At 39.4% G+C, this 27,983-nt stretch overlaps 1 protein-coding gene across 4 annotated transcripts in view; it reads left to right on the top strand.

Annotated features, from left to right (window-relative positions):
- NELL1 (neural EGFL like 1) overlaps positions 1–27,983 on the top strand; it is a 1,018,153-nt gene that overhangs the window by 915,057 nt on the left and 75,113 nt on the right. For 2 of the 4 annotated variants that reach the window (XM_069565320.1, XM_069565324.1), the window contains exon 16: positions 23,926–24,066. The exons of the other annotated variants lie outside the window; for them this stretch is intronic. In XM_069565320.1, the coding sequence (XP_069421421.1) occupies positions 23,926–24,066 (141 nt within the window). The remainder of the gene's footprint in view (positions 1–23,925; positions 24,067–27,983) is intronic. 4 annotated transcript variants of the gene reach the window in all.

Genomic DNA, 27,983 nt, shown 5'->3' with positions numbered 1-27,983 from the left:
TGCTTGAATTTTCTCTTCTGAATTTCTTTTCCAACTCACAGAAGATAGGCAAAAAAAAAGATGCTTTTCGTTTTTCCCTTTTCAAAAACACCAATGACAAAACTTTGTGAATTTGACAAATAAAGGCTTTTATTCTTTTTTTCCAAAATAGCTTTTTCATTATGATGGTTGCCTGTCTGCAACAGCATAAAATATTTTTTCGGGGGTGGAGGTGTAATCAGATGGTGACAGAAATACAGTGAACTTTTCTAAAGGACTGAGTTACTTAAACTTTTCAATGTTTATTGAAGTCTAAAGCCTCTCATTTTATTTTGAAGTAAATTATCTTACTTGTCATGACTACATAAATACCTCCTCTATGAATAATGCAGGCTGTTGGAATACTCATGGAAAAACACATGAACTATCCTGAAAGTATAAATTAAAACCAACTGCTATTGTACATTTTAAGCAAGAAAACAAAGCATTTTTCCAGAAGCTTTCACTACTGTCTTAATCAAGGATTCTTACAGCCATACTCAAAATTAGGTATAATGAATGGCATAAAAGGAAAATGTAAAACATCGCCTTTTCAGTTTCCTGGTCATATCGGGCAAACCTTCATTTTGGTAAGAGTGACAGTGTGACCTATTGAAAGGTAGATTAGCCTACTGAAGTTTTTAAATCAGAAAAACAAATTAAAATCTTACCATACCATGCACTAACTAGATTGCTCTATAGAAATTATTTGCTCTCTTCCCAAATTGGCTTTCTTATCTATAAAGAGAGACAAAAATATTCTATTGAATTAGTTGTTACTTGTGGCTCCAAGTAACAGAAAACTCAAGTAATTGTGACTTATTAATAAAATTCAGAATTAAATCTTATGATAGTTTCAAGATTGGTTAAGGAGGCTTATTTGGTGTGTCTGTAATTTTATTGGATTTTCTCCTGTGATACTGAGATGGGTGCATTTCCCTTCACCTAAGTCCTCCATTTAGCTTGCCAAATGGTTAGAATATGCCAGGAATTCTGTCATTTCATTATGAAAGGCAACCCCATTCTCACTTGCAGCCCCAGCAGACTTCTCCTTACTTTTTATTAGTGAGAATTTAGTCACATTGCCCATATCTAGACAAACCACTGGTAACAAGACAGGGTAGCATTATGCTCATAGACCTATGATTCTCAAAGTATAGTCCTTAGCATGATTCTGGAGAGTTTGTCCAAATACAAATTGTTGGACTCTAAGCCCAGAATATCTGATTCAGTATAATGGGGTTGTTGTTTAGTGGCTGAGTCGTATCTGACTCTTTTGAGATCCTGAGTAGTGTAGCTTGCCAGGCTCTTCTGTCCGTGGAATTCTCCAGTCCATGGAACTGGTGTGGGTTGCCATTTCCTTCCCCAGGGGATCCTCTTGACTCAGGGTCAAACCCTCATCTTCTGCATTAGCAGGCAGAATTTTTACCACTGAGTCACCAAGGTGGGGCCTGATCACTTTCATTTCTAATATGTTCCCTGCTGGTTAATGCTGCTAGCTTTGAAGACCTCTTATTTAGACCAAGAGTGATTCCCCCCTTGGGACTGGGACTTGGGCTTCTTTTTTTCTGAGATTAAGGTATTGCTACAGAGGGGCCTGGGGGGCTACAGTCCATAGAGTCAGACATGACTACATAGGGCTACAGTCCAAAGAGTCAGACATGACTAAGCAACTGAGCACCTATACATCTTTACATAAACAATCAAAGTTCTTCTACCAGAAGGGAATGAAAGTGGATGTCTCAGTCACAGTCTAGCAGGAAAACAAAAACCTCAGCAGGTAATTCAGCAGAGGTGGTTTAATAGAGTATATTATTTGCAAAAGTGTTAGAAGAGCTTAATAAGCAATTGGGATAAGTGGGAGTGACCTTGATATTAGCCTTGTAGGGAGTCATTCCTACTGCTGGGGCTGGAAAAGCACAGCCATGGTCAGAGATGCTTCTCTTCCCTCATTCCTATGTTCTCACCAGTGCCTCTAATCAGCCACACCTAGCTGAAAGCTAGTTGGCAAAACGGTCTGAGGGACACTACTCTCAGCAGGCAACAGAGGAAAGATAAGTACTGAATTGACAGCAAGTACATGAATAACTGGCGCAGGAAGCTGGGAGAATGGTTGGTTGGGATTCAGCTCCAAATATTTGCCTTGGATAAGGTTGACTGAAGCATTTAGTAGTTAACAACTTGTGGGTTACTAAACAAGATCTCAGTGAGTGGTGATGATGATGGAGAACAATGACAATGATAATGATGGAAAGAAATGATTCCCAAAGAATTACCAGAACACATTATGTCCTTCTTACTAGTATGAAGTGTACTCCACCATGTTGCCCAAATCCTTGGGGGAATCTTCTGTGCTTAGTTCATAGAGTGACACTGATGCCTTTCTTTACCTTCTGGACAACAATAGATGCATCTATCAGGAAGTTTGATCTGGTACTAAGTGGAGAATAGATGATTGAAGATACCCTTTAGACTGAGAAGCACTTCTAAGGAAAAGTTGTAGACTGTCCAAAGTCCCCTGGATTCATGAGCCAGTAGGTTCATCTCAGATAAGCTGCAGTTGCCACATACAACCTTGGCCGATTTGGAATTCAGTTCTCAGTTCTGGCTATGCCTCAGGTGAAGGTTGAGTTTATGTTTTGCTCCAGGGGTGAACTGGTGATCCTGACATTGCCACGCTGACTCAGTCCTTGACTGCTGAGGCCACTTATGGACTCAGCAGATGACCAAATTGAGATCAGTGAAGCTCAAATCCTTGATTTTTGACAATTCCTTTGATTAAAGAATTGCTCTTTTTGATGAATTTAGAACAGCTGGAGAGGCTCTGGTTTAGCATGAAGCTTGTATGATGAAGAACAGAGTGATGAGAGGTAGTCTAAATCCTGATGATACTGTTTGATTACCTGAATCCCATAGCTTAGATCCCCTGGAGTTTTCAGTTATGTGAGATGTATGTTTATTTGGAGCTGGAGGTTGTTAAGCAAGGTTGACATATAACCTGAAACTCAGGGCTCAAGGTTAAAAGGTGTTTCAGCATCAACATACTATTCAAGTATGAGTACGTCATTCATTCCTGGGCCTCTCTCCTCCTGTTCGTGCCTTACCCTTTGTGCTTACCTCCTTTCTGTTCTCCTAGGTCTTTATTTCCCAATTATTCCTCCAGCCTTTGCCCTTCAGTCTTTCTTTGATTTTGATGAATAGAATCATATTTTTGTTTCCTCTTGTTTTCGGTATCAAAAATTTGCATTTGGCTATTCTGCTTCAGGTTATGTTAAGAAATATTCCTTCTATTTTAGTAGAGACTTTGAGATGCTCTGAAGTTGTCACTGACCCTATCCGCATACTCCATCCCTGTGGGCGGGACCAGATATAGTGTAAATATCTATATGCTAGTCTTTTTCTAGTTTCTTATAATGGAAAGTTAGGTCATTGGTTTTAAATTTTCTGTTTTGAAAAAAGCAAGAGCACTACAGCCACACTATTTTTTCCCAGGCATTGTTGTAGCTGATTTTCCCCAGTTTTAAATGTGTTGTATTTTTGTTATCATTCAGTTCACAATATTTCATACTTTCCTTATAATCTCTTTTTTAATTCATGGGCTTTTGGAAGTGGTGTTATTTCCTCGTACATTTAATTTTTCTAGATATCTTAGTGTTATTTGATTTCTAGTTTAATTCTGAGTGGTCAGAGAATATATTCAGTAAGATTTCAGTCTTCTGAACTTTTTAGAGATTGTTTAATGAACCCACATTTGTTTTATCTTGATCAACATTTCATGTGCACTCGCATAAAAATATGTAATGCTGCAGTTGAGTGTCATTTCAATAAATGTCAGTGAGACTTATTGAGGTCTTCTATATTCTTATTTTTTCTGTCTAGTGACTCTATTGGTTACTGAAATAGGGATGTTAAAATCTCTGAATTTGTTTGATATATTTTGAAGCTTTGCTATTAGAACTTTCAGTATTTAGGATTGCTGTATTTTCCTGATGAGCTGACTCTTTTAGGAGATGCCTTTTTTATCTTTGCTAATTTTTCTTATCTTGAAGTCTATTTTTTTCTGATATAACCATTCTAATCTTTACCAATGTATGCATATATCAAAGTATCATGTTGTACTCTTTAAATATATTGCAACTGTATTTGCTAATTATCCCTTAATTAAACTGAAAAAAGTATAACTATTCCAGCTTTCTTAACATTCACGTGTAGAAATTATATCTTTTCTTATTCTATATTGCGTGTGCTTTTGTATTTGTAGTGTGGCCCTCGAAGACAACATATAATTTAGTCTTGCTTTTTTATCTGGTCTAATAACCTGTGCCTTTAGTTGCATGATTTTGTGTATATTAATATATACTCGTCTGTGTATGTGTGGATCTAAAACAAATATTTATTTGGTTGGATTTGAGTTTACCATTTTCAATTTCTTTCCTATTTGTCTGATCTTTTTGGTTTTCTAAAATTTGTCTTTTCCTTTTATTGATTTCCTCTTTGGGGTTAATCAGATACTTTTATTCTATTAGTTTTTTTTTTTCTTTTTTTGTAGTTGTTGTAGAGATTACAATATGCACTTTTACTTTTTCAGTCTACTTTGCTACTGTTTTACTAGATCAAAATTGCTCCATTTTTCATAGGCTGCTTCAAAATAATAATGGTGATATAATTTTTTATTTAAAGTTGTTTGTATTTTAAAGATGAAGAAGGCAATGGCAACCCACTTTTGCCTGGAAAATCCCATGGACAGAGGGGCCTGGTGGGCTGCATGCAGTCCATGGGGTCACGAAGAGTCAGAGATGACTGAGCGCCTTCACTTCAATTTTCACTTTCATGCATTGGAGAAGGAAATGGCAACCCACTCCAGTGTTCTTGCCTGGAGAATCCCAGGGATGGGGGAGCCTGGTGGGCTGTCGTCTATGGGGTTACACAGAGTCATACACGACTGAAGCGACTTAGCAGCAGCAGCAGCAGTATTTTAGAGAAGAGAATAAAAAAGAGATAATCCACGTAGTTTCTGTATTTTTCACCTATATCTGTTATTGGTATTGGGCTTCATTTCTTTCACTGGATCTGTTTTCTTTCTCCTTCCTTAACAACTTCCTTCATTGTTTCTGGTAGTGCCAGTCAGCTTGCTATGACTTTGTTTTGGTTTATCTGAAGTTATCTTTATATCACTATCATTTTTGAAACACGGGTTTATTGCGCCTCGACTTCTGGATGCCTAAACCATTCATACTCAGTGTGATTATTGGTGTGGCTAACGTGCAACATCTTGCTGTTTCTTTTCTACTTGTCCCAGGTGTTTTGTGTTCCCTGTCTACTTATTTATGTTCATTTTGCAATAAGTGTTTTGTGAGATTGCATTTTATTTTGATTCCTTATTAGTTATAAATCTTCATTTTGTTGTTCTACTGGTTGCTTTTGTGTTCATAGTATTCATCTTTAAATTATCGTAGGCTACCGTCAAGTGCTATCATACTACTTCACATGTAAGAACCTTAGAGTAAGACACTTCCATTCCTTCCCTGTTGGTATTTGTGTTATTGTTATACATTTTATTTCAAAGTGTTTTGGTCTTTGTGTCATTGTTATACATTTTATTTCAAAGTGTTTTAAACCTTCAAATACATTGTTTTTCAAATGAACAGTCAAAAATCACTTTAAACTATTTAAATAATAAGAAAATAATCTACAAATAAGAATTAAAAATTTTTACTAAAAATAATAATCTTATGTTTACAATGCTGACACCATTTCCAGTATTCTTTTGTGTGACCCATATTTTCATCTGTTATCATTTTCCTTCTGCCTGAAGGACTCTCTTTAAAATTTCATGTAGCGCTAAAAGGCTAGTTGTGATTTCTTTCGACTTTTATATATCTGAAAGGTCTTTATTTTACTTCATCTTTGAAATTTACTTTTGCTATGTATAGAATCCTACATTGACAGGTTTTTTTTTTTTATTACTTTCCATGCTTTTAAAGCTGTTACTTCACTGGCTTTTCACTTGCATTGTTTCACAAAAGATATCTGCTGACATTCTTATCTTTGTTCCTCTGCATGTAACATGTCTGTTTTACCCTTCTGACTACTCTGTTACTTTATCACTATTTGAAGGAAACTTGATTATGATGTGCCCTCCGGTTTTCATCTTCATGTCTCATACCTGAGGCTCAGTGAGCTTCTTCTTTCATATATACTTTTAATGCCTTTGGAATAATTTTGGATAAGATTCAATTTTTTATTCCTGTATTCCTGCTTCTTATTCAGGGACTCCAATTGCACATATATTAGATGATTTGATTTTCTTGCATAGTTTGATTCTCTTTTAATTTTTATTTATATTTTTGATTCTTTCTATTTTTAGTCTTAAAGTTCACTATCTTGTACTTTGCAACATCTAATATGCCAGCAGCCTCATGCAGTATATTTCTCACCTCATACATTATAGTTTTTATCTCTCTTAGTTTGATTTGGACATACGTACACACACAGACACATTTATATGTAGCATATATAATATTATACGATATGTTCTAGCTATCTATAATATATAGTTAGTTTATATAAACTTTTTTTCATGTTTCCCAGTTCAGTCACTCAGTCATGTCTAACTCTTTGCAACCACATGGACTGTAGCACACCAGTCTTCCCTGTCAATCACCAACTCCCAGAGCTTGCTGAAATGCATGTCCATCAAGTTGGTGATGCCATCCAACCATCTCATCCTCTGTTGTCCCCTTCTCCTCCCAGCACCCAATCTTCCCCAGCATCAGGGACTTTTCCAGTGAGTCAGTTCTTTGCATCAGGTGGCCAAAGTGTTGGAGTTTCAGCTTCAGCATCAGTCCTTCCAGGAAATATTCAGGACTGATTTCCTTTAGGATTGACTGGTTGGATATCCTGCTGTCCAAGGGACTCTCAAGAGTCTTCTCAAACACCACAGTTCAAAAGCATCAATTCTTCGGTGCTCAGCTTTCTCTATGGTCTAACTCTCATATCCATACATGACCACTGGAAAAACCATAGCTTTCATTATACGGACCTTTGTTGTCCAGGTAATGTTTCTGTTTTTAATATGCTGTCTAGGTTGGCCATAACTTTTCTTTCAAGGACCAAGCGTCTTTTAATTTCATGGCTGCAGTCACCATGTGCCATGATTTTGAAACCCAAGGAAATAAAGTCTGTCACTGTTAGCATTGTTTCCCCATCTGTTTGCCATGAAGTGATGGGACCAGTTGCTATGATCTTTGTTTTTTGGATACTGAATTTTAAGCCAGCACGTTACTCTCCTCTTTGACTTTCATCAAGAGGCTCTTTAGTTTCTCTTCAGTTTCTGCCATAAGCATGGAGTCATCTGCATATCTGAGGTTATTGATATTTCTCCCAGCTATCTTGATTCCAGCTTGTGCTTCATCCAGCCCCACATTTCTCATGATGTACTCTGCATATAAGTTAAATAAGCAGGGTGACATATACAGCCTTGATATACTCCTTTCCCAATTTGGAACCAGTCTGTTGTTCCATGTCTGGTTCTAACTGTTGCTTCTTGACCTACATACAGATTTCTCAGGAGGCAGATAAGGTGGTCTGGTGTTCCTATCTCTTGAAGAATTTTCCAGTTTGTTGTGATCCACTCAGTCAAAGGCTTTGGTGTAGTCAATATACCAGAAGTAGATGTTTTTTCTGAAATTCCCTTACTTTTTCTATGATCCAATGGATGTTGACAATTTGATCACTGGTTCCTCTGCCTTTTCTACATCCAACTTGAACATCTGGAAGTTCTTGGTTCATGTACTGTTGAAGCCTAGCTTGCAGAATTTTGAGCATTAGCTTGCTAGCATGTGAGATGAGTGCAATTGTGCAATAGTTTGAACGTTCTTTGGCATTGCCTTCCTTTGGAATTGGAATGAAAACAGACCTTTTCCAGTCCAGTTCATATTTCTAGTTAACTCTTTACATGAATACAATTATAGTAACTGTTTTAATTTCCTATTTTCTAACATCTGTCAGTTTTGTTTTGATATCAAGTGACTTCCTTCCTCTTCATTTTGAGTTAGATTATACTGTTTTCAATCATCATAATAATCTTGTTTGAATATCAGTAATTGCTGATTTTACCTTTTAGATATACAATATTTTTGTAGTCCTTGAAATATTTCTGACTTTTTTTCTGGGAGACAGTTAAGATACTTACACACAATTATGCCATTTTGAGTCTTGCTATTAAGATTTTTAGTGGAGGCCAATGCTGTATTTCATATGAGGCTAATCATTCTACACTTCTGGGGCAAGACCTTTTAGTGAACTCCATCCAGTACTTCTTTGGGGCTTCCCAGCTGGCACTAGTAGTAAAAAACCCTCCTGCCAATGCAAGAGACATAAGAGATGCAAGTTCAATCACTCTGTTGCGAAGATCCCTTGGAAGAGGACATGGCAACCCACTCCAGTATTCTTGTCTGGAGAACCCCACGGACAGAGGAGCCTGATGGGCTACAGTCCACAGGGTTGTAAAGAGTCAGACATGATTGTAGTAACTTATCATCCAGCACTATCCAGTGAATTATGAGAATTTTCAGTCTAGCTTGTGGAAGCAGGCTGTAGGCCCCTCCCTAGGTGACCACCAGGAACTGTTACCTCTAATCTGTTCTGGTTATCTTTCTCCAGCCTTGAGTAGTTTCATGACACTCACTTGCTGATCAGTACTTTGAGAAATGCTTGAACAGGACACCCTGCAGGACTCTAGCGTCCTCTATGTGCAGCTCTCGCCCTCCGCTATTCTGCCCTGCAAGCTCTGGCTGTCCTGCTCTCTCCTGACCCTCAGCTCCGCAGCCTTAAACTAGGCAGTGCACTGGGCTCCTCTTGTGCTCCTCCCCCAACCTTGTACCAGGTCCAGACCTCTCTCAAGCGAGCAAATGGGGCAGGTGCAGGACTCTTCTCATGCCTTTTATGTCTTTCAGGGTTCATTTTTCCACACTGCCTAATTTCCAATGTCTTGAAACTATTTTTTCATATATATATATATATATATATATATATATATATATATATGTGTATGTATGTATGTATGTTCTGTTATTTTGGGTGGGAAGGTAAGTCCAACTGCTGTTATTCAATCCTTAGTAAAGGTAGAAGTCTATTTATTTTTCAACTCAATATCTTTTTATTTTAATCCTTGAACATTTCTTTTTTCTTTAAAGTTCTGTCTACTGTATCTACCATCTAGGTATAAGTGGGGCTAGTTTCTATTATCTGCTTTTTCTTTCACATGGTGACATTTTATTTCTTTAGATGTATCTCATTTTTTATTGTATGTCAAATATTATGTTCCTATATACTAGAGGTAGAATTTTCCTTTGAAGAGTATGTATTTTCGTTACAGCAGGCAGTTAAATTGGCTAGACTCGAGCTCTAATTTCTGTCTCCTCTGTGGCAGCATTGACAGAAATCTGTACTCGATTGTTTTCCTGCACATTTGTTGCTAACAATAAGTTAGATCATCTTTAGGCCTCAAATGGTGCTAAACCACAGGTGATGATAAAAGAGAAGTTCCTTCTTCCTCCAAAATATGCAGGAGGCTGTATGGTATAAAGGAGGTATTCCAGAGTCAGATAAACCTTGATTTAAATCCCTCTCTGCTGCTCTCCAGGTGCTTTACTGGAAGCATATGATTTAAACATCTAAGCCCCCATTTTCTGTTTAAGGTGGTTCAAATTATGTCAGAGCTGTTCTGAGGATCAAATGAAGTAGGGAATATAAAGCACTTGTCAGAAGGCCTGACACAGAGTAAATAATTAATCAGTAGAAGTTCAAACATTCTATTTGGTAATGAGAGAAACTCTAGCAAGAAATACAGTTTATTCTAAAATAGAATGGATATAAGTTAAATAAGGTTGCAGAACCATGTTAAAGAACACAGTAGGAATTCAGGTAATAGAACTGTTAAACCCCATAGGAATTTAGAGGAGAGCAAGAGGATTTTATTTTTTGTGTGGGATTAAAATTTGTGCTTGGATTTTTGTTAAAACAACAACAACAACAACAACAGTCACTTACAGAGGGGGAAACATGAAATGAAATTCCCCATAGAATATGGAATACTAGGGCAACCAGGCCAGAGTTATGCCAAGGTTTTGTGCTGAAGAATTTTGAGAAATAAAAGAGAATTGGTTGGCAAAGTGACGTCAGATTATTGTCTTTTTGCCTGATAGGAGGTTTTTATAATAATGATAATTTTTTAATACTATAGGAGCCAGATATATTAAAAACACAGAATCATAGAAATTTCAGACTGATAGTGAATATGATCTAGCTCATCGTTTTAAAATTAACAATGTGCATCTCAGTGGAACTTTAATAGATCTAGCACTCTTGCCTGGAAAATCCCATGGATGGAGGAGCCTGGTGGGCTGCAGTCCATGGCATCGCTAAGAGTTGGGCACGACTGACTTCACTTTGACTTTTCACTTTCATGCATTGGAGAAGGAAATGGCAACCCACTCCAGTATTCTTGCCTGGAGAATCTCAGGGAGAGAGGAGCCTAGTGGGCTGCTGTCTGTGGGGTCTCACAGAGTCGGACATGACTGAAGTGACTTAGCAGCAGCAGCGGCAGCAGCAGCAGAGACATGTCATTGTTATTATACTACAGAAATGTATTACTTCTTAATGGCCACTCAGGATGGGTCCATCTGGAGATTCACCTGGTCTGCCTAAAAAGCCTCTATGGACACCCAGAGCTCTGTTGAAGACTAAGTGACAAACATTGGTCTAGTTTAATCTTTGCTTATTATAAAAATAAAAGAATTAATGTATTGAGTTCGAAAGCCACTTGCCCAAGCTGAATTAGCTGTCGCATGCCAGAAAAGCTATTGTGATTTTGATAAAAAAATTTTCTGAGCAATTAGTTTTGGAACATCAGCCCTATATGTTCTGTGAATTGGAGAGGACAGTGATGGAAATCCCACCCAGGAGATACTGCACTGATTCGGGTCTGAGAAAGTAAGGAACTAGAGCACGGTATGCACAGCAAATGTAGAGAATGAATGAAGAGCAGATTTTTCAACTATGTCAAAGGAAGAATTTTCAGTGAATCTTCCTCCTTTCCTCTGTCTTTGCTTCACCAGCAAATATTCCTTTCATCCCCACTGAATGCCAGGTCCAGCTCTGTCATGTCTCCTCATGAGGCTTCCAGTGTGGTTAGGAGAAGACAGACAGATAGAAGATATGTGTGTGAAGTATAAAGTATGTTTATATAGATGTGCATGTAAAGAACAAAGTATGTTAGGTGCCAGTAAGGACAAAGGAGAAACACGTAATGAGAGAGGATTGGGAATAAGTAGGTATGGTTGTAATTTCAGATGCCGTGGCCAGGCAAGGGCTTGCTGAGAAGGTGCCAATTTTTTTTGTACAGACTTGGAGATTGAGAGATTAAGCCATGGAAATATCTGTGAGAACATTCTAGAAAGAGGAACAGCATGTGTGGACAACATATGCAGTGGCTGGAGCATGACTGATATGCCTGAGTAGTAGCTGGGAAGTCATAATGGCTGTCTTGACCAGTATAAGCAAAAGGAAGCATTTGATGAATTCAAAGAGGTAAGAGCAGGCTGATCATGGGGGGTTTCATAAGCCTTTAGAAGAACTTTGACTTTATATTCATTGATTGTGAGGAATGAGAGCTAGGATGGAATATTGGGAAGGAAAATGAGATTGATACATAGAAAGATACATAGTGTATAACGTTTTGGGGAGAATAAATTTGAAATGAAGAGACCTCTGAGATTAGCTAATTCGTAGGCAACAGTAAATGTGTATATTAACTTTTGTTGGCAGTCAGATTATAGAGTTGTGGATCAGAAACCCTCCAGATTAGAGATGAAAGTTTCAATGGGATAAATTGATTCTTTCTGGATGCATTTAGGAATGATTTGTGCAGAGAATAATCAAATAAAAAGAAACATTTTGGAGGTAAAATAGGAAGGTACAACCAGGAAGAGACTGATTTTCTTGTGCCAACTCAGTAAAAAAGAGATTTACAAAAGGTGGAGAAGAGTCATATCACCAGTGCCACTGATGCTGTTATTAATAGCAGACACCTTTCAGTTTAATGGACCAAAACTATTGCTAATCAGGACTTACAAAGAAGAGACAGTAATAATGATGTCACCATATATTCAGTGTAGCAGTTAATTGACTTCTGGAGGTTGTTCATGCCTTGTTGAAGCTTCGTTTGTGAGGCAGACAAAACATTTATTTTTGCTATTGCAAATTGACTAATGAAGAAACTGGGGTACAGAGAGATCGCTTAAACTCGATAGCACCATTCAGCTGGTTAGCAGTGGATGAAGACATAAGCCCAAAGCCCAGATCTGCCACCTTATGGGGAGTTAAAGCTGGAAGAGGACCGAAGTGTGCTATAGCACAGGCCTTGCCTTATACGTGAAAAGAACAGAATCTTTGAGACTTGGACTGTCTTGGCCTGGACACATAGCTCCTTTGTGACCACGTGGGGATTAGAAATTAGAGGATGTTAATGATTGCAAACATAATGAGTGCCTGCCTAGCTTGGTAGAGTAGCTTTCCATTGATCTCATTCAATCCTTAAAACAACAATGTGAGCTAAGTAATACCCTCTCCTTTAGAGCTAAGGAAACTGAAAGCTGAAAAAAGATAAATAACTGCTCAGAGTTTTCTATTTAGGAAGTCACAGAGCCAGGATTCCAACTCAGGTTGCTGCTGCTACTGCTGCTAAGTCGCTTCAGTCGTGTCCGACTCTGTGCGACCCCATAGATGGCAGCCCACCAGGCTCCCCTGTCCCTGGGATTCTCCAGGCAAGAACACTGGAGTGGGTTGCCGTTTCCTTCTCCAATGCATGAAAGTGAAAAGTGAAAGTGAAGTTGCTCAGTCGTGTCTGACTCCTAGCGACCCCATGGACTGCAGCCCACCAGGCTCCTCCGTCCATGGGATTTCCCAAGCAAGAGTACTGGAGTGGGGTGCCATTGTCTTCTCCGCCAACTCAGGTTATCTGACTACAAAGCTTTGTCCCACTTGCACATTATTTTGATTCTTGGTTTTCAACACAAAACCGCTTTTTTACCTGCCTGTATAATCTTCATTGGTGCTGAAGTTTTTTGTCTTGTTTGCTTATTTTCATTTTTAGAAACTGTGTCTACATGATTCTGACCTGAGCACAGTCTTTCCCCTTAATATGTAAGAAGGTCTATGAAAACAGGAAAAACTGGCTGTAACAATAAAGCAGCTCCAACCTGTGGATTGGCTCAATAAGACAGAAGCACATCTCTGCTCACATGAAGAGTACCTGACAGTTTCAGGTCTCTGTAAGGGCTCTGCTCTGCCTAGTCATGCAGGGAGCCAGACAAACCAAGGCTCTGCCATTTTCCACATGTGGCTTCCAAGTTTCCCGGTACATCAGCCTCCAGGGAGAGGTGGAAATAGCATGGAGGTTCATAAGAGACATGTTGAGGGCCATACTGGAATTACATTATTTCCAACTTCACAGCTGGAGCTTAGTCATATGGCATCACTCATTGGAAAAAGAGTGCTCAGAATACATGCTTGGGAGCCAAAGAAGGAGAAAATATGGAAAAGCTAGCCTATTCCTACTGTAGAGCCTATCTTTTTAACTTTTTATTAAAGTATAGTTGGTTTATAATGTTGTGTTAGTTTTTGGTGTACTGCAAAGTGATTCAGTGTGTATACATACACACAGACATACACACAACGTGAGTGTATATTTCAGATGCTTTTCCATTACAATATTATAAGATTATAATATTCCATTATCAATATTATAAGATATTGAATACAATCCCCCGTGCTATACAGTAGGTCTTTGTTTATCTGTTTTATATACAGTTGTGTGTATCTGTTAATCTTGAGCTAATTTCTCCCTCATCCTCACTTCCTCTTTGGTAACCATAAGTTTGTTTTATATGTTTGTGAGTCTGTTTCTATTTTGTAAACAAGCTCATTTGTATAAATTTTCTTAGATTCCATATGTAAATGATATATATTTGTCTTTTTCTGACTCACTTCACTTAGTATGATTTTCTCCAGGCCCAGCCATGTTGCTGTAAATGACATTATCTCATTCTTTTTTATGGCTGCGTAAACTTTCATTGTATATTATGTACTGCATCTTTATCCATTCATCTGTTAATAGGTACTTAGGTTGTTTCCATGTCTTCGCTATTTACAGCACTTACAAATAGTGCTGCTATGAACACTGGGGTGCTTGTATCTTTTTGAATTAGGGCTTTTTCCAGATATATGCCCAGATGTGGGCTTGCTGGGTCTTATGACAGCTCTATTTTGAGTCTTATAAAGAATCTTCAGACTGTTCCCCATGGTGGCTGTTCCAATTTGCATTCCCACCGAGAGTGCGGGAGGGTCCCCTTTTCTCCACTGTTTGCAGCGTTTGATATTTGTTGACTTCTTAAGGATAGACATTCTGACTGGTGTGAGCTAATACCTCCATGTGGTTTTGAGCCTCGCTTTTTTATTTGTCTTTTTAGTTTCCCTCATGTATTCTGAGATATGCTATGCTCAGTAAAATCCTGGAACTCAGCAATTATTCAATAATAATCAGGTTTGCTTTCACTATACTTGAGCACTTTATGGTATAACTTCCACTTCCTTAAATTCACGTAATTTGGTGGGGGAGGAGAGAATCCAGTTTTATGGGATATATATTATAGATTTGGGCTTCCCAGGTGGCACTACTGCTAAAGTACCCATCTACAAAATGCCAGAGATGTAAGAGACACGCTTTCAGTCCCTGGGTCAGGAAGATCCCCTGAGGAGGGCATGGTAGCCCACTACAGTCTTCTTGCCTAGAAAATCCCATGGATAGAGGAGATTGGCAGGCTATAGTACATGAGAATGCAGAGTCAGGCACGACTGAAGCAACTTAGCATGCATACCCATATTACAGAGTCACAGATTCTATTCCTGAATGTTTTGCAGTATTACAGCTGTCTCGGAATACAAATGAACACTTTTAAAGATCCAGAAATCATCTCTCAGTCCTTACCAGTTACCTGATTACAAGTTAATATTAACTTTTTTCTGTCTTCTCTTTTTAAGCAGAAATATAGATGTCAACATTAATAAACTGTTCAATGGGAAAAGCAATAGATTCTGCTTAAGGGTCTTTTTTGTTCATTTCTATGAACTTTGATTTTGTTATCCATGATCTACAGGTGAGAAAGCAAAGATTTGGAACAAAACTCTAAACAATACATTAGTGTGTTGGTGAACAGGAGTTTGAAGTCATATTTGTGTCCAAAGCTGATGTTCTTAACCATGGTTATACGTTTACATTCTAGTTGTCCTGATAGACTCTACATGTCTGGTGTAAAGAGGCTTAATCTTTTAATTTTTTATCATAGGATGGAATACAGCTTCATACAAGTATGCTTAATAAACTGCTGAATGAGCAAAAGCGTCAAGTTTTCCCTTATGACTCAAAATACAAACCTATAGAAAAGTTATAATCCAGCTGCAGCTGGAACCACTATTTCACTGTGAACTTCACCTAATTCATATGAAATCTAAGAGAGAGGAGATCAGCTGAGGGAAGAGATTGACCCAACTGAAGGAACTAGAATTTTGCAAGAATCCAAGGAGGTGTTTGTCAATGACTTTTGATAGCAAATTCACTGTACATTCAATATAGGATTAAACGTGTTTCTTAGGATACATCCTGTTTAAAAAACCTTTGGTAGCCATCATGGTGAATTAAAAACTCAAGGCGCAAATAAGACTCTTGATTGAAGACAACTTTACCTGTGTGTCTTTTGTTGCTTGTTGTGCTGCCTTAAAAATCTCTGAAAATTAGACTCAGAAGCAAAGTCTTTTTTTATTTTTATTTATTTTTAATATAAATTTATTTATTTTAATTGGAGGTTAATTACTTTACAATATTGTATTGGTTTTGCCATACATCAACATGAATCTGCCACAGGTATACACGTGTTCCCCATCTGGATCCCCTCTCCAAGTCTTAAACAAACCAAACCAAACCAACCAAACAACAAAAAGAAACTACATGTTGTCTTTTAGAGGTAGATAATATATAAAGATTAAACTAACCCCATAATATTTAGTTTTGTGAACTGACTTTGTATCTCTGTGATTTGCAAACAGCAGGATCTCTTGCGGTACTTTGAATCTCTTTCATTCATTCATTCCTACAAACTTTTATTGGCCACTTTCAAACTACTTGACAGTCCCTTATAATCACATGAAATGTACACCTAAGATGTTGTCTCAATTCTTAGAAACTCTGCATTTCAGTGATGTACAGAAAAGGGGAAATACTGCTGTGCTTAAATAGATGTGTGTGTATACATTGAATCACTAGGGGAGATAGGTGCTGTATATCTGGAAGAGTTGGAGAAGGTGGTGTCAGTTGGGGTTTGAAGGATGAGCATATATTATATGCTGCTTTTTCCTGATCAAGTTCCTGGATTTCATGGATCGTGTTGTCTTCATTTTTGTATCTGCTACAACACAAATACCATCCTTGACTCATATTTTCATCTCAGAGGATATTTAGAGAATTGAATAAATGTATTGTCTTTGTATAAATCATTCTTTCTTCATTTATCAATGACATGATGTGAGAGAGAGTGACAAATATGGGTTCTAGCTCATTATGAACTTGGTCTCACCATTTGTCAATTGTGTGACCTTGGCTCTCACGTGAATTATCACATTGTTGTTGTTCAGTCACTAAGTTGTGTCCAACTCTTTGCGACCCCATGGACTGCAGAACTCCAGGCTTCCCTATCCGTCACAATCTCTTGGAGTTTGCCCAAACTCATGTCCATTGATTTGGTGATGCCATCCAACCATCTCATTCTCTGTTGCCCTCTTCTCCTCCTGCCCTCAATCTTTTCCAGCATCAGGATCTTTTCCAGTGAGTTGGCTCTTCACATCAAGGGGCCGAAGTATTAGAGCCCCCGCTTCAGCATCAATTCTTTCAATGAATATTCAGGGTTGATTTCCTTTAGGATGGACTGGTTTGATCTCCTTGTTGTCCAAGGACTCTGAAGAGTCTTCTCTAGCAGCACAATTCAAAAGAATCAGTTCTTCAGTGCTCAGCCTTCCTTATGGTCCAACTCTCACATTAGTACATGACTTTATCTTTGACTATATATTGGATCTTTGTCAGCAAAGTGATGTCTCTGCTTTTTAATACACTGTCTAGGTTTGTCATAACTTTTCTTCCAAGGAGCAAGCATCTTTTAATTTCATGGCTACAGTCACCATTTCCAGTGATTTTTGGAGTCCAAGAAAATAAAATCTGCCACTGTTTCTATTTTTTCCCCACCTATTTGCCATGAGTTATTATGTAGCAGACACTGAATACAGAAATGAATACTATAGGTTCCAAGCTCAAGAATCCTCCAATGTCTCCCCACCATTTTCAGGTCTGTGCTGGATTAAACTGAGATTTAAACAAAACTCAAGGATTTGCTATAGGAAGGAAAAATGAATGTTTTTTTTGCGTGTTTCCTTTGGGATGGCTGACACTGGCTGATGCAGCCAGGCACACTGTAGTTTATCAGAATTCCTTAAGACAGGGAGCCAGATTCCATAGTGAACTCACAGAGATCCCATTCCCAGAGCATCTGTCTTGTTTGTTTGCCTGTAGCAAGTGCTGACTGGTAGAAACAAATCTCTTAGGACAAAGGCAGCCGCAAGCCATTTACCATTTTTAAAGTCCCTGCGGTATCACTGAAAAGCTTCCAAGTATTTTCTGTATTTGGGTTTGTGGTGGTTGCTTTTAATACTACTATGACTATGTAGAAGAAATAGTTTTCTGAACACGAAAATATGAGCACCTCTCATGTGCAGCCTGGTTTCATATAAAATGAAATTGTTAGCTTCAGTTATAGACCTGACCCACAGAATAGAAAGCTGCAGCCTTGTTTCCAGGTGCTGGTCTGTCTTGAGCCTTGATTATTCCCAGTGAGTCCCCAGAAACTGCCGTGGTCAGTGCAGCTGCCAGGCCAGGGACGCCACGACTACTTTCCTAGTTTTCCCTATAAGCCAGGGATTCCCTAGTGTCTGTAAAGTAATTGTAGATGTATAAATTGTCTGCTTTTCTTTACTCCCTGTAAGAATTCCCTATGCTACACAGATAGCTTCTACCCTGCTGGAAGCTTTTGCTAGTCTCTCTTACTTTAGTTTGGGAAAAACATCTGTGAATTGAAAAAAAAAATTTTTTCGCACATCTTTCACTACTCTTGCTCCTCCTGCTCCTCCTGCTGCTGCTAAGTCGCTGCAGTCGTGGCCGACTCTGTGCGACCCCAGAGACAGCACCCACCAGGCTCCCCTGTCCCTGGGATTCTCCAGGCAAGAACACTGGAGTGGGCCACCATTTCCTTCTCCAATGCATGAAAGGGAAAGTAAAGTTGCTCAGCCGTGTCGTGACCCCATGGACTGCAGCCTACCAGGCTCCTCCTGCTCCTCCGAGAAACTGCTTATTAATTGAGGGCAGGGGAATTATTCGTAAGGTGTTCAGACAATTTAACCTCCAAACTGGGTTGGTTTTGAGAGTGAATGGGGCAGCAGGTGACCCTGAGACCAACCAGAACATATGACTGTTTTGGTTATTGGGGAAGCTTTTGCTTTTATATTTCCTGGTTTCTTGACACATTAACTGTGGCTAGATGGTTGTTACCTAAATATTGTCCTTAGTCTAGCAGCAGCAGGGTCTGTGGGGATCATAACTGCCTTTCTGGAAGCTTTGGAAATAAGTGCCTGAGGCCGAATGTGTTGCTGCTTTGTTACAGAGACTTATCTTTCAGCCTCATACAGAGGTGGTACCTCTGAAAATCAGTCTTACAGTTGTGCTGTTCCTCTTGGTGACCTGCATTTAGAAGTAGACAAACTGACTTCATAACTTAGGGCCAGTCCTTCCCCTCTGTGAGACATAGCCTCAGGTAATTTCTCTGTTTCAACTTTTGAACCTTTTAATGATCCAAGGTGTGTCCCACTGAACCACATGGCTATAAAAATTTCAGAAATGAGAACATAGCTGTTGAAAATCTATTTATTGGAGATGTATACTAAATGCACACACAACCTGGCTGCAATGACTAAAGGTGCACAGAAGTACTTGATCCTGGGGGCTGATTGCATTTAGAAATGTAAGGGATGTGCTAGGCCAAAGGGCAGCATGAAGGGGATGTCCCAGCCATGAAGGAATAAGATGCCAGTTGGCAGAAAACGACCACGATGGAGTTGTCTGGAACAGAGAGCTGCTTCGTTCTTCTCTATTCTTGACTTGACTGCCATGAGATAAGAATGGCAGTACACAACTCAGGACTTTTCAGGGACATAGCACCACAGGTCACTGATTGCCCCTGGACTGATGCCCATGGCAGGGCATGCGGAACAGGACTGTGAAGTACACTGTATCCATTATATGTTATGTGCGTGTGCGCCAAGTTGCTTCAGTCGTGTCCGATTCTTTGTGCCCCTATGGACTATAGCCCACCAGTCTTCTTTGTCCATGGGGATTCTCCAGGCAAGAAAGCTGGAATGGGTTGCCATGCCCTCCTCCAGTGAATCGTACCCACTGAGGGACTGAACCTGTGGCTACCGCATTACAGGTGGATTCGTTACTGCTGAGCCATCAGGGAAGCCCATGTGCTTTATTCATTTCAGTCACTCGGTCGTGTCTGACTGTTTGTTGACTCCATGGAATGCTGCACACCAGGCTTCCCTGTCCATCACCAACACCTGGAGCTTGCTCAAATGCATGTCCGTTGAGTCGGTGATGCCATCCAACCATCTCATCCTCTGTCATCCACCTCTCCTCCTGCATTTAATCTTTCCCAGGATAAGGATCTTTTCCAATGAGTCAGTTCTTCACATCAGGTGACAAAAGTATTGAAGTTTCAACTTCAGCATCAGTACTTCCAATGAATATTCAGGACTGATTTCCTTTAGAATTGACTGGTTTCATCTCCTTGCAGTCCACGGGATGCTCAAGGGTCTTCTCCAACACCACAGTTCAAAAGTATCAGTTCTTTGGTGCTCAGCTTTCTTTATGGTCCAGGTCTCACATCCATACATGACTACTGGAAATACAATAGCTTTGACTAGACGGACTTGGTTGGCAAAGTAATGTCTTTGCTTTTTAATATGCTGTCTAGGTTGGTCATAGCTTTTCTTCCAAGGAGCAAGCATCATTGAATTTCATGGCTGCAATCACCATCTGCAGTGATTTTGGAGCCCCCCAAAATAAAGTCTCTCACTGTTTGCATTGTTTCCCCATTGGCCATGAAGTGATGGGACCAGATGCCATGATCTTAGTTTTCTGAATGTTGAGTTTTAAGCCAACTTTTTCATTATCCTTTTCACTTTCATCAAGAGGCTCTTTAGTTCTTCTTTGCTTTCTGCAATAAGGGTGGTATCATCTGCATATTTGAGGTTATTGATATTTCTCCCAGTAATCCTTATTCCAGCTTGTGCTTCATCCAGCCTGGCATTTTGCATGATGTACTCTGCATTTAAGTTAAATAAGCAGGGTGACAATATACAACCTTGATGTACTCCTTTCCCGATTTGGAACCAGTCTGTTGTTCCATGTCATGTTCTAACTGTTGCTTCCTGACCTGCATACAGATTTCTCAGGAGGTAAGTTAGGTAGTCTGGTATTCCCATCTCTAATAATTATCCACAGTTTGTTGTGATACACACATTCAAAGGCTTTGGCATAGTCAATAAAGCAGAAGGTGTTTTTCTGGAAATCTCTTGCTTTTTTGATGATCCAAAGGATGTTGGCAATTTGATCTCTTGTTCCTCTGCCTTTTCTAAATCCTGCTTGAACATCTGAAAGTTCACAGTTCACATAGTGTTGAAGCCTGACTAGGAGGGTTTTGAGCATTACTTAGCTAGCATGTGAGATAAGTGCAATTGTGCAGTAGTTTGAGCATTCTTTGGCATAGCCTTTCTTGGGATTGGAATGAAACCTGATCTTTTCCAATCTTGTGGCCACTGCTGAGTTTTCCAAATTTGCTGGCATATTGAGTGCAGCACTTTCACAGCATCATCTTTTAGGATTTGAAATAGCTCCGCTGGAATTCCATCACCTCCACTAGCTTTGCTCATAGTGATGTTTCCTAAGGCCCACTTGACTTCACATTCCAGGATGTCTGGCTCTAGGTGTGTGATCATACCATCATGGTTATCTGGGTCATGAAGATCATTTTTTGTATAGTTCTGTGTATTCATGCCACCACTTTTTAATATCTTCTGGTTTTGTTAGGTCCATACCATTTCTGTCCTTTATTGTGCCCATCTTTGCATGACATGTTCCCTTGGCATCTCTAATTTTCTTGAAGAGATCTCTAATCTTTCCCTTTCTATTATTTTCCTCTATTTCTTTGCATTGATCGCTGAGGAAGGCTTTCTTATCCTTGCTATTCTTTGGAACTCTGCATTCAGATGCTTATATATTTCCTTTTCTCCTTTTCCTTTTGCTTCTCTTCTTTTTTCAGTTATTTATAAGGCCTGCTCAGACAACAATTTTGCCATTTTGCATTTCTTTTTCTTGGGGATGATCTTGATCACTCCCTCCTGTACAATATCATGAACCTCCGTCCATAGTTTCTCAGGCACTCAGTCTATCAAATCTAATCCCTTGAATCTATTTGTTACTTCCACTGTATAATCATAATGGATTTGATTTAGGTCATATCTGAATGGTCTATTAATTTCCCCTACTTTTTTCAATTTTAGTCTGAATTTGGCAATAAGGAGTTCATGATCTAAGCCATAGTCAGCTCCTGGTCTTGTTTTTGCTGACTGTATAGAGCTCTCCGTCTTTGGCTGCAAAGAATATAATCAATCTGATTTCAGTATTGACCATCTGGTGATGCCCATCTGTAGGGTTGTCTCTTGTTTTGTGGGAAGGGGGTGTCTGCTAGACCAGTGTGTTCTCTTGGCAAAACTCTGTTCTCCTTTGCCCTGCTTCAGTTTGCACTCCGAGGCCAGACTTGCCTGTTACTCCAGGTATCTCTTGACTTCCTACTTTTGCATTCCAGTCCCGTGTAATGAAAAGGACATCTTTTTGGGGGGTTAGTCTAGAAGGTCTTGTAGGTTTTCATAGAACTATTCAACTTCAGCTTCTTCAGCGTTACTGATTGGGAGTATAGGCTTTTATTACTATGGCATTGAATGGTTTGCCTTGAAATCAAACAGAGATCATTCTGTTGTTTTTGAGATTACAACCAAGTACTGCATTTTGGACTCTTTTGTTGACTCTGAGGGCAACTCCATTTCTTCTAAGGGATTCTTGCCCACAATAGTAGATATAATGGTCATCTAAATTAAATTCACTCATTCCAATCCATTTTCGTTTACTGATTCCTAAAATGTCAATGTTCACTCTTGCCATCTCCTGTTTGACCACTTCCAATTTACCTTGATTCATGGACCAAACATTCCAATTTCATTTTCAATATTGTTCTTTACAGCATTGGACTTTAATTCCATCACCAGTCCCATCCACAACTGGGTGTTGCTTTTGGTTTGGTTTCATCCCTTCATTCTTTCTGGAGTCGTTTCTCCACTGATCTCCAGTAGCATATAGGGCACCTACTGACCTGGCAAATTGATCTTTCAGTTTCCTATCTTTTTGCCTTTTCATACTGTTCATGGGGTTCTCAAGCAAGAATACTGAAGTGGCTTGCCATTCCCTTCTCCAGTGGGCCACATTCTGTCAGAACTCTCCAACATGACCCACCCGTCTTGAGTCGCGCTACATGGCATGACTCATAGTTTCATTGGGTCAGACAAGGCTGTGGCCCATGTAAATAGTTTGATTAGTTTTCTGTGACTATGGTTTCCATTCTATCATGTGGTTTTCATGTGTTATATATTAGTATGAGTTTGATTTCTTTTTATATAAGACTGCTGTAGTATAGGTATTTCCAGGAGAAATAGGGGAAGATTCCCAGCCAGCAATTGCTATATTCCAAGAAATAGTTATCTGAAGAGGCTGTGTAAGATGAGCTGAGCCTACTGTGACAATCAACAGCTCATCTTTCTGCAGGGGTGTCACTCCTTCAGCTCAGAGGCAAGTTTTGGGCTAGAGAATCTGAGTGAACCATGCATTTGCTGATTCTATGAAGCCAGCTTCTAGAGCAAATAGAGCCTAGAATACTTCCTTTAATGAGGAATGACTGAAGAACGAGCAGCTCTGATTGACTATCATAAATCAAGTCATTTTGTGAATCGGCAGTTGTAGAGATAGAACAATAGTTGCCAAATTGTAATCCCCCAAACCTTAGTTTCATAAGCTGCAATCCAAAGAAAAACCACTCTTCACCCAACAAATTTGGGAAACAGTGCATATTATGACTCTCCTCTCCAAGTTACAGGGCATATAAATGTGTTAAATCTACGAGACTGAAATCTAAAAATCATTAGCTTAACACTGTTTAAGATAGAGTTTCCTGGACTTATTTGTTCACAAATATTTTCAAAGAATACCAAGCAATATCTGGAGTTACTGTTTTGGAATCATCAATTCAGAGAAGAATCATATTCTCTGAATTACAGACCTGTGCCAGACATCCTGCATTTAGTTTTTGGTGATTCAGCATGTGCAGTTAGAAATGTCTTCATGACCATCAGCTCTCATCCATTGTTCAATTCATGAGAGAGCATCCAAAATGAGCTTTCATTTTGTTTGAATTCTGGGGAAAAAGATGGGACTTGGTTCTTCCAGTAACTTTCATTTTAGGTGACTCACCGGTTTTAATCAGTATGTTGACATGACTATGTTAGGTGTGTTAGGTGTTTATTAAAAGGTTAGTGTCGAAAGAAATTAATGTCCTGGTGGGCTTGTGTTTTTCTCTGAGGCAGATATTGATGAATGTGCAGAGGGGATCATTGAGTGCCACAGCCATTCCCGCTGCGTTAACCTACCAGGGTGGTACCACTGTGAGTGCAGAAGCGGTTTCCATGACGATGGGACCTATTCACTGTCCGGGGAGTCCTGTGTTGGTAAGCAGCTTTCAGCCATGCCCTCCATCCCTCTGGACCTTTGCAGGAGCGGCAGCCTGCTTTGGTAGTCTATTCAGCTCCCAGTGTTAAAATATGACCCCTCACTGGTTAAAACTCATCAGTTCTCACATTTGCTCTCTCTATAATCCAAGAATCAGGCCAGGGATTATGTGATGTAGAGTTTTAGAACTATTATTCAAAAACTAGGGCAGTCGGAGGACAAAGCCTGAGTCTGTAGGCTGTGGTATTTAGTTCTTTCTGAAGGAAACCATGATGACTTGCTAGAATTTTTTGCAGTTTGAGATGCAGCTGTGGCAGAAAAGGAAATATTACTGGACATAGAAAGTTCCGTTTAAATCTCAGCTCTTGTGCTACAAATGTCACTGCACCTCTCTGAGCCTTCATTGTGAATATATTAAAATGTGGATAATAATGCACATATTTATATTGTTAGATTTAAATGGGATGCCATATATTTAAAGATTATAAGCTTTGGATTGATGCACAAATATAATAGAGTCAATTTAACCTTATTATTGTTGCTATTACTGCTGCCATCATCTTTGCAAGGTCTCCTTTAATCTCTTTTCTGCTTATGGTTCTGTTACCTGCTGAACAGAGGAAGTTAACAGATAGAGTTCTTCACCTTTAAGACCTTATACCTTTCATGAAATCCAAACAACTGATCAAGAATGTAATTGTTTCCATGAGAACCTTAACCAATCCAGTTATTTCATGTCATGTAGACTCAGCTGAATTCTTAATGCTGATTTGAGCTGACCCAGAGGGCAAGCATTCTGACCATGGGTTCTCAAAGTTCAGAATGCTGAATTAGAAAGTGGAAATTTGATTTTGAAAATCCATTGTCTCTGCTCACTGCGAGTCTTTTTTTCCCTAAAGGTTGCTGCTAAGAATCAATCAGTGTTTTTACAACTTCTGCCCTGAGATGGGCTCTGAAGCAAAGATGCATTAGGGAACAGTAAGCACATAGCTTGTCCATTGCAGTCTTGGTATTACTGTTGAAAGGCGTGCAGCGTAGTGGTTGCAGGCATAGACCCTTGAGCCAGACTCCCTGCAGTCAGATTCCAGCTCTGCATGACTGCAAGATCTTATCTAAACTGTACCTCAGTTATCTTGTGTGTAAAATGGAAATAGTCATATGTTTCTGCATACTCAGCACTCTATTTCATACTCCATCCCTATTCTTTTTATTGTTAAAGCAATGATTTGCAACTTTACGGAGAGCTTTGCATTTATCCTGGGTCTTCATATACTTCCTTTACTCCGTGGCCAGGAACTTCTGTATATATGCAACTCATAGTAGATAGATGTTATGTGAATAGGAATAGATCAAATGGCTATTGTTATTGGAGATAGAAAGATATAATTTTGACATATGTGATATTACATTTGCGGGCTAAAAACAAAACTTTCACTTTTAAAAACTGTATTTGATATCAATAAATGTGGGATGCTCAGCTTTTTGTTCACGAAAGACCATAGCGATCAGCTCGTTGATGCAATTGACCACCATGGTGTCACACACTTCTGTACCTTTGCATGCGCCGACCCTCTCTGGGTGGAATGGAGCAGAGCTCTGACTCAGGGATGACCCTCTCTTTTCCTGATCATGCTGATTCGAAAATGAATTTCTGCTCATTTCCCTAACTTCAGCTCAGATTCCACCAGATCGCTGTGAAGCGTTCTTTGGCATTTTCATAGGAGTTATCAGTCCTCTTCCTCTGCTAACTCTCGAGCTTCTATCCTGGCATATGCTTCTGTAGCTGTTCTGCTGTTCAGTTTATTGTTCTTGCACTAGTCTGTAAACGTAAAGTAAGGTTTATTGTTCTGTCTCTTCAGCGAGACACTTTGGTAATTGGTGTTCAGTAAATGAGAAAATGCAACCATAGTTCATCTGTCCGATAAAGAAATACAGTCATAGAAAGGGTAACACCTTGCTTCTGGCCTCACAGCTTATTTGGTACAAGTAGAGACACAAGCCTAGGTCAAAGGTGATCCTACATCCCAAATGCCAGGGACAACCCCACTTTATGCCTATTCTGATGTAATTACCAGTCATGCCCTGTCCCTGTCATAAATGTCCCTGCTAGGATGACAGATGTCGTGGCCACCTCACCTACTGATTTCTCTCTGCCATGCTGAGTGGTGTGCCTGAGGGAGCAGAGCTCTGCCTCCCCGGGGATGCACTTTCTTCATCCGTGAACTGATTCCAGCTCTGCACAGGAAGACATTGGTGAGCTGGAGTCCTTGGCAAAGAACTAGGGTTGTTTTTATTAGTAACATTTTAAAGTTGGATAATCGTTCATCTGAATTCCCTTTCATTTCCTCACTAAAAATAGCTTTGTAAATGAGTCTTACTAAGAACAGGAATCTGACCAGTATTTAGGTTTGTTTTTTTTTCCTCTCAGTAATTGAAAGCACTGTTGGTTCAGAATATTTCTTGGCATAATAGATGTATAGATCTGATCATATCACTTTCTTGTTATATTCTTCTAATGCCTTCCCAGTAAATGTAAAATAAATTTCTAACTCTTCGCATGGTCTTTCCTCCAGGCTTCAGGTGACATTGTCCCTGTCCACTTTTGGGCTTTCTCTTATATGTGTTAGCCTTTCTGATCTTTTCAAGTCTTGCACGTGACAGTGAAATCACCTGGTTTTGGGGCCTTTGCCTTTGCTGGAACACTGTCTGAAGCACTCAATATCTGTTTGCTTGCATGTTTTTAAAATGAAATATAGCTGATTCACAATGTTGTGTTAATTTCACATGTATAGCATGCATTGTGTTAAGTTGCTTCAATCATGCCCGACTCTTTGCAACCCTATGGACTGTAGCCAGCCAGGCTCCTCTGTCCATGGGATGCTCCAGGCAAGAATCCTGGAGTGAGTAGCATGCCCTCCTCCAGGGGATCTTCCCAACCCAGGGATCGAACTCATTCCTTTGATGTCTCTTGCATTGGCAGACAGGTTCTTTACCACTAGCACCACCTGGGAAGCCTGTGTATAGTGTGATTTTTTTTTTCTTTGCAGATTATATTCCATTACAAGATACTGGAAATAATTTCTGGTGCCATACAACAAATCCTTGTTATCTATTTTATGTATAGTAGTTTATATCTGTTAATCTCATACTCCTGTTTGTCCCTCCCTCCTTCCACTTCCCTTTTGGTATCCCAAAGTTTGTTTTCCATGTTTGTGAGTCTGTTTTGTAAGTAAGTTCATGTGTATCATTTTTGTTAGATTCTACATGTAATTGATATCAGATATTGTTTTTCTTTCTCTGACATATCACTTAATATAATGTTCTCTGCATCCATCCATGTTGCTGCAAAAGGCAGTCATTTGTTCCTTTTTATGACTGAGTAATATTCCATTATCTGTATGTGTGTACACACATATATACCACATCTTCTTAAGCTGATCATTTCTTGATGGACACTTGGATTGTTTCCATATCTTACCTTTTGCAAATAAGTGCTACTATGAACATTGAATGCATGTATCTTTTCACATTAAAGTTTTTGTTTTTCCAGATATATACCCAGGAGTGGAGTTGCTAGATGATATGATAGTTCTATTTTCACTTTTCAAAGGAACCTCCATACTGCATTCCACAGTGCATGCCTGCATGCTAAGTCACTTCAGTCATGTCCAACTCTGCGACTTTATGACTGTGGCCCATGAGGCTCCTCTGTCCATGGGGATTCTCTAGGCAAGAACACTGAGGTGGGTTGCCATGCCCTCCTCCAGGGGATCTTCCCAACCCAGAGATCAGACTCATGTCTCTTACATCTTTTGCATTGCCATGAGGGTTCTTAACCACTGAGCCACCAGGGAAGCCCATTCTCCAGTGGCTCCGCCAATTTACATTCCACCAGAAGCGTAGGAAACTCCCCTTT

The sequence above is a fragment of the Ovis canadensis genome, chromosome 21, assembly GCF_042477335.2.
Source record: "Ovis canadensis isolate MfBH-ARS-UI-01 breed Bighorn chromosome 21, ARS-UI_OviCan_v2, whole genome shotgun sequence".
NCBI classification, from domain to species: Eukaryota; Metazoa; Chordata; class Mammalia; order Artiodactyla; family Bovidae; genus Ovis; species Ovis canadensis.
The sequence above is the reverse complement of the archived record's forward strand: the minus strand, read 5'-3'. Positions and strand labels throughout refer to the sequence as shown.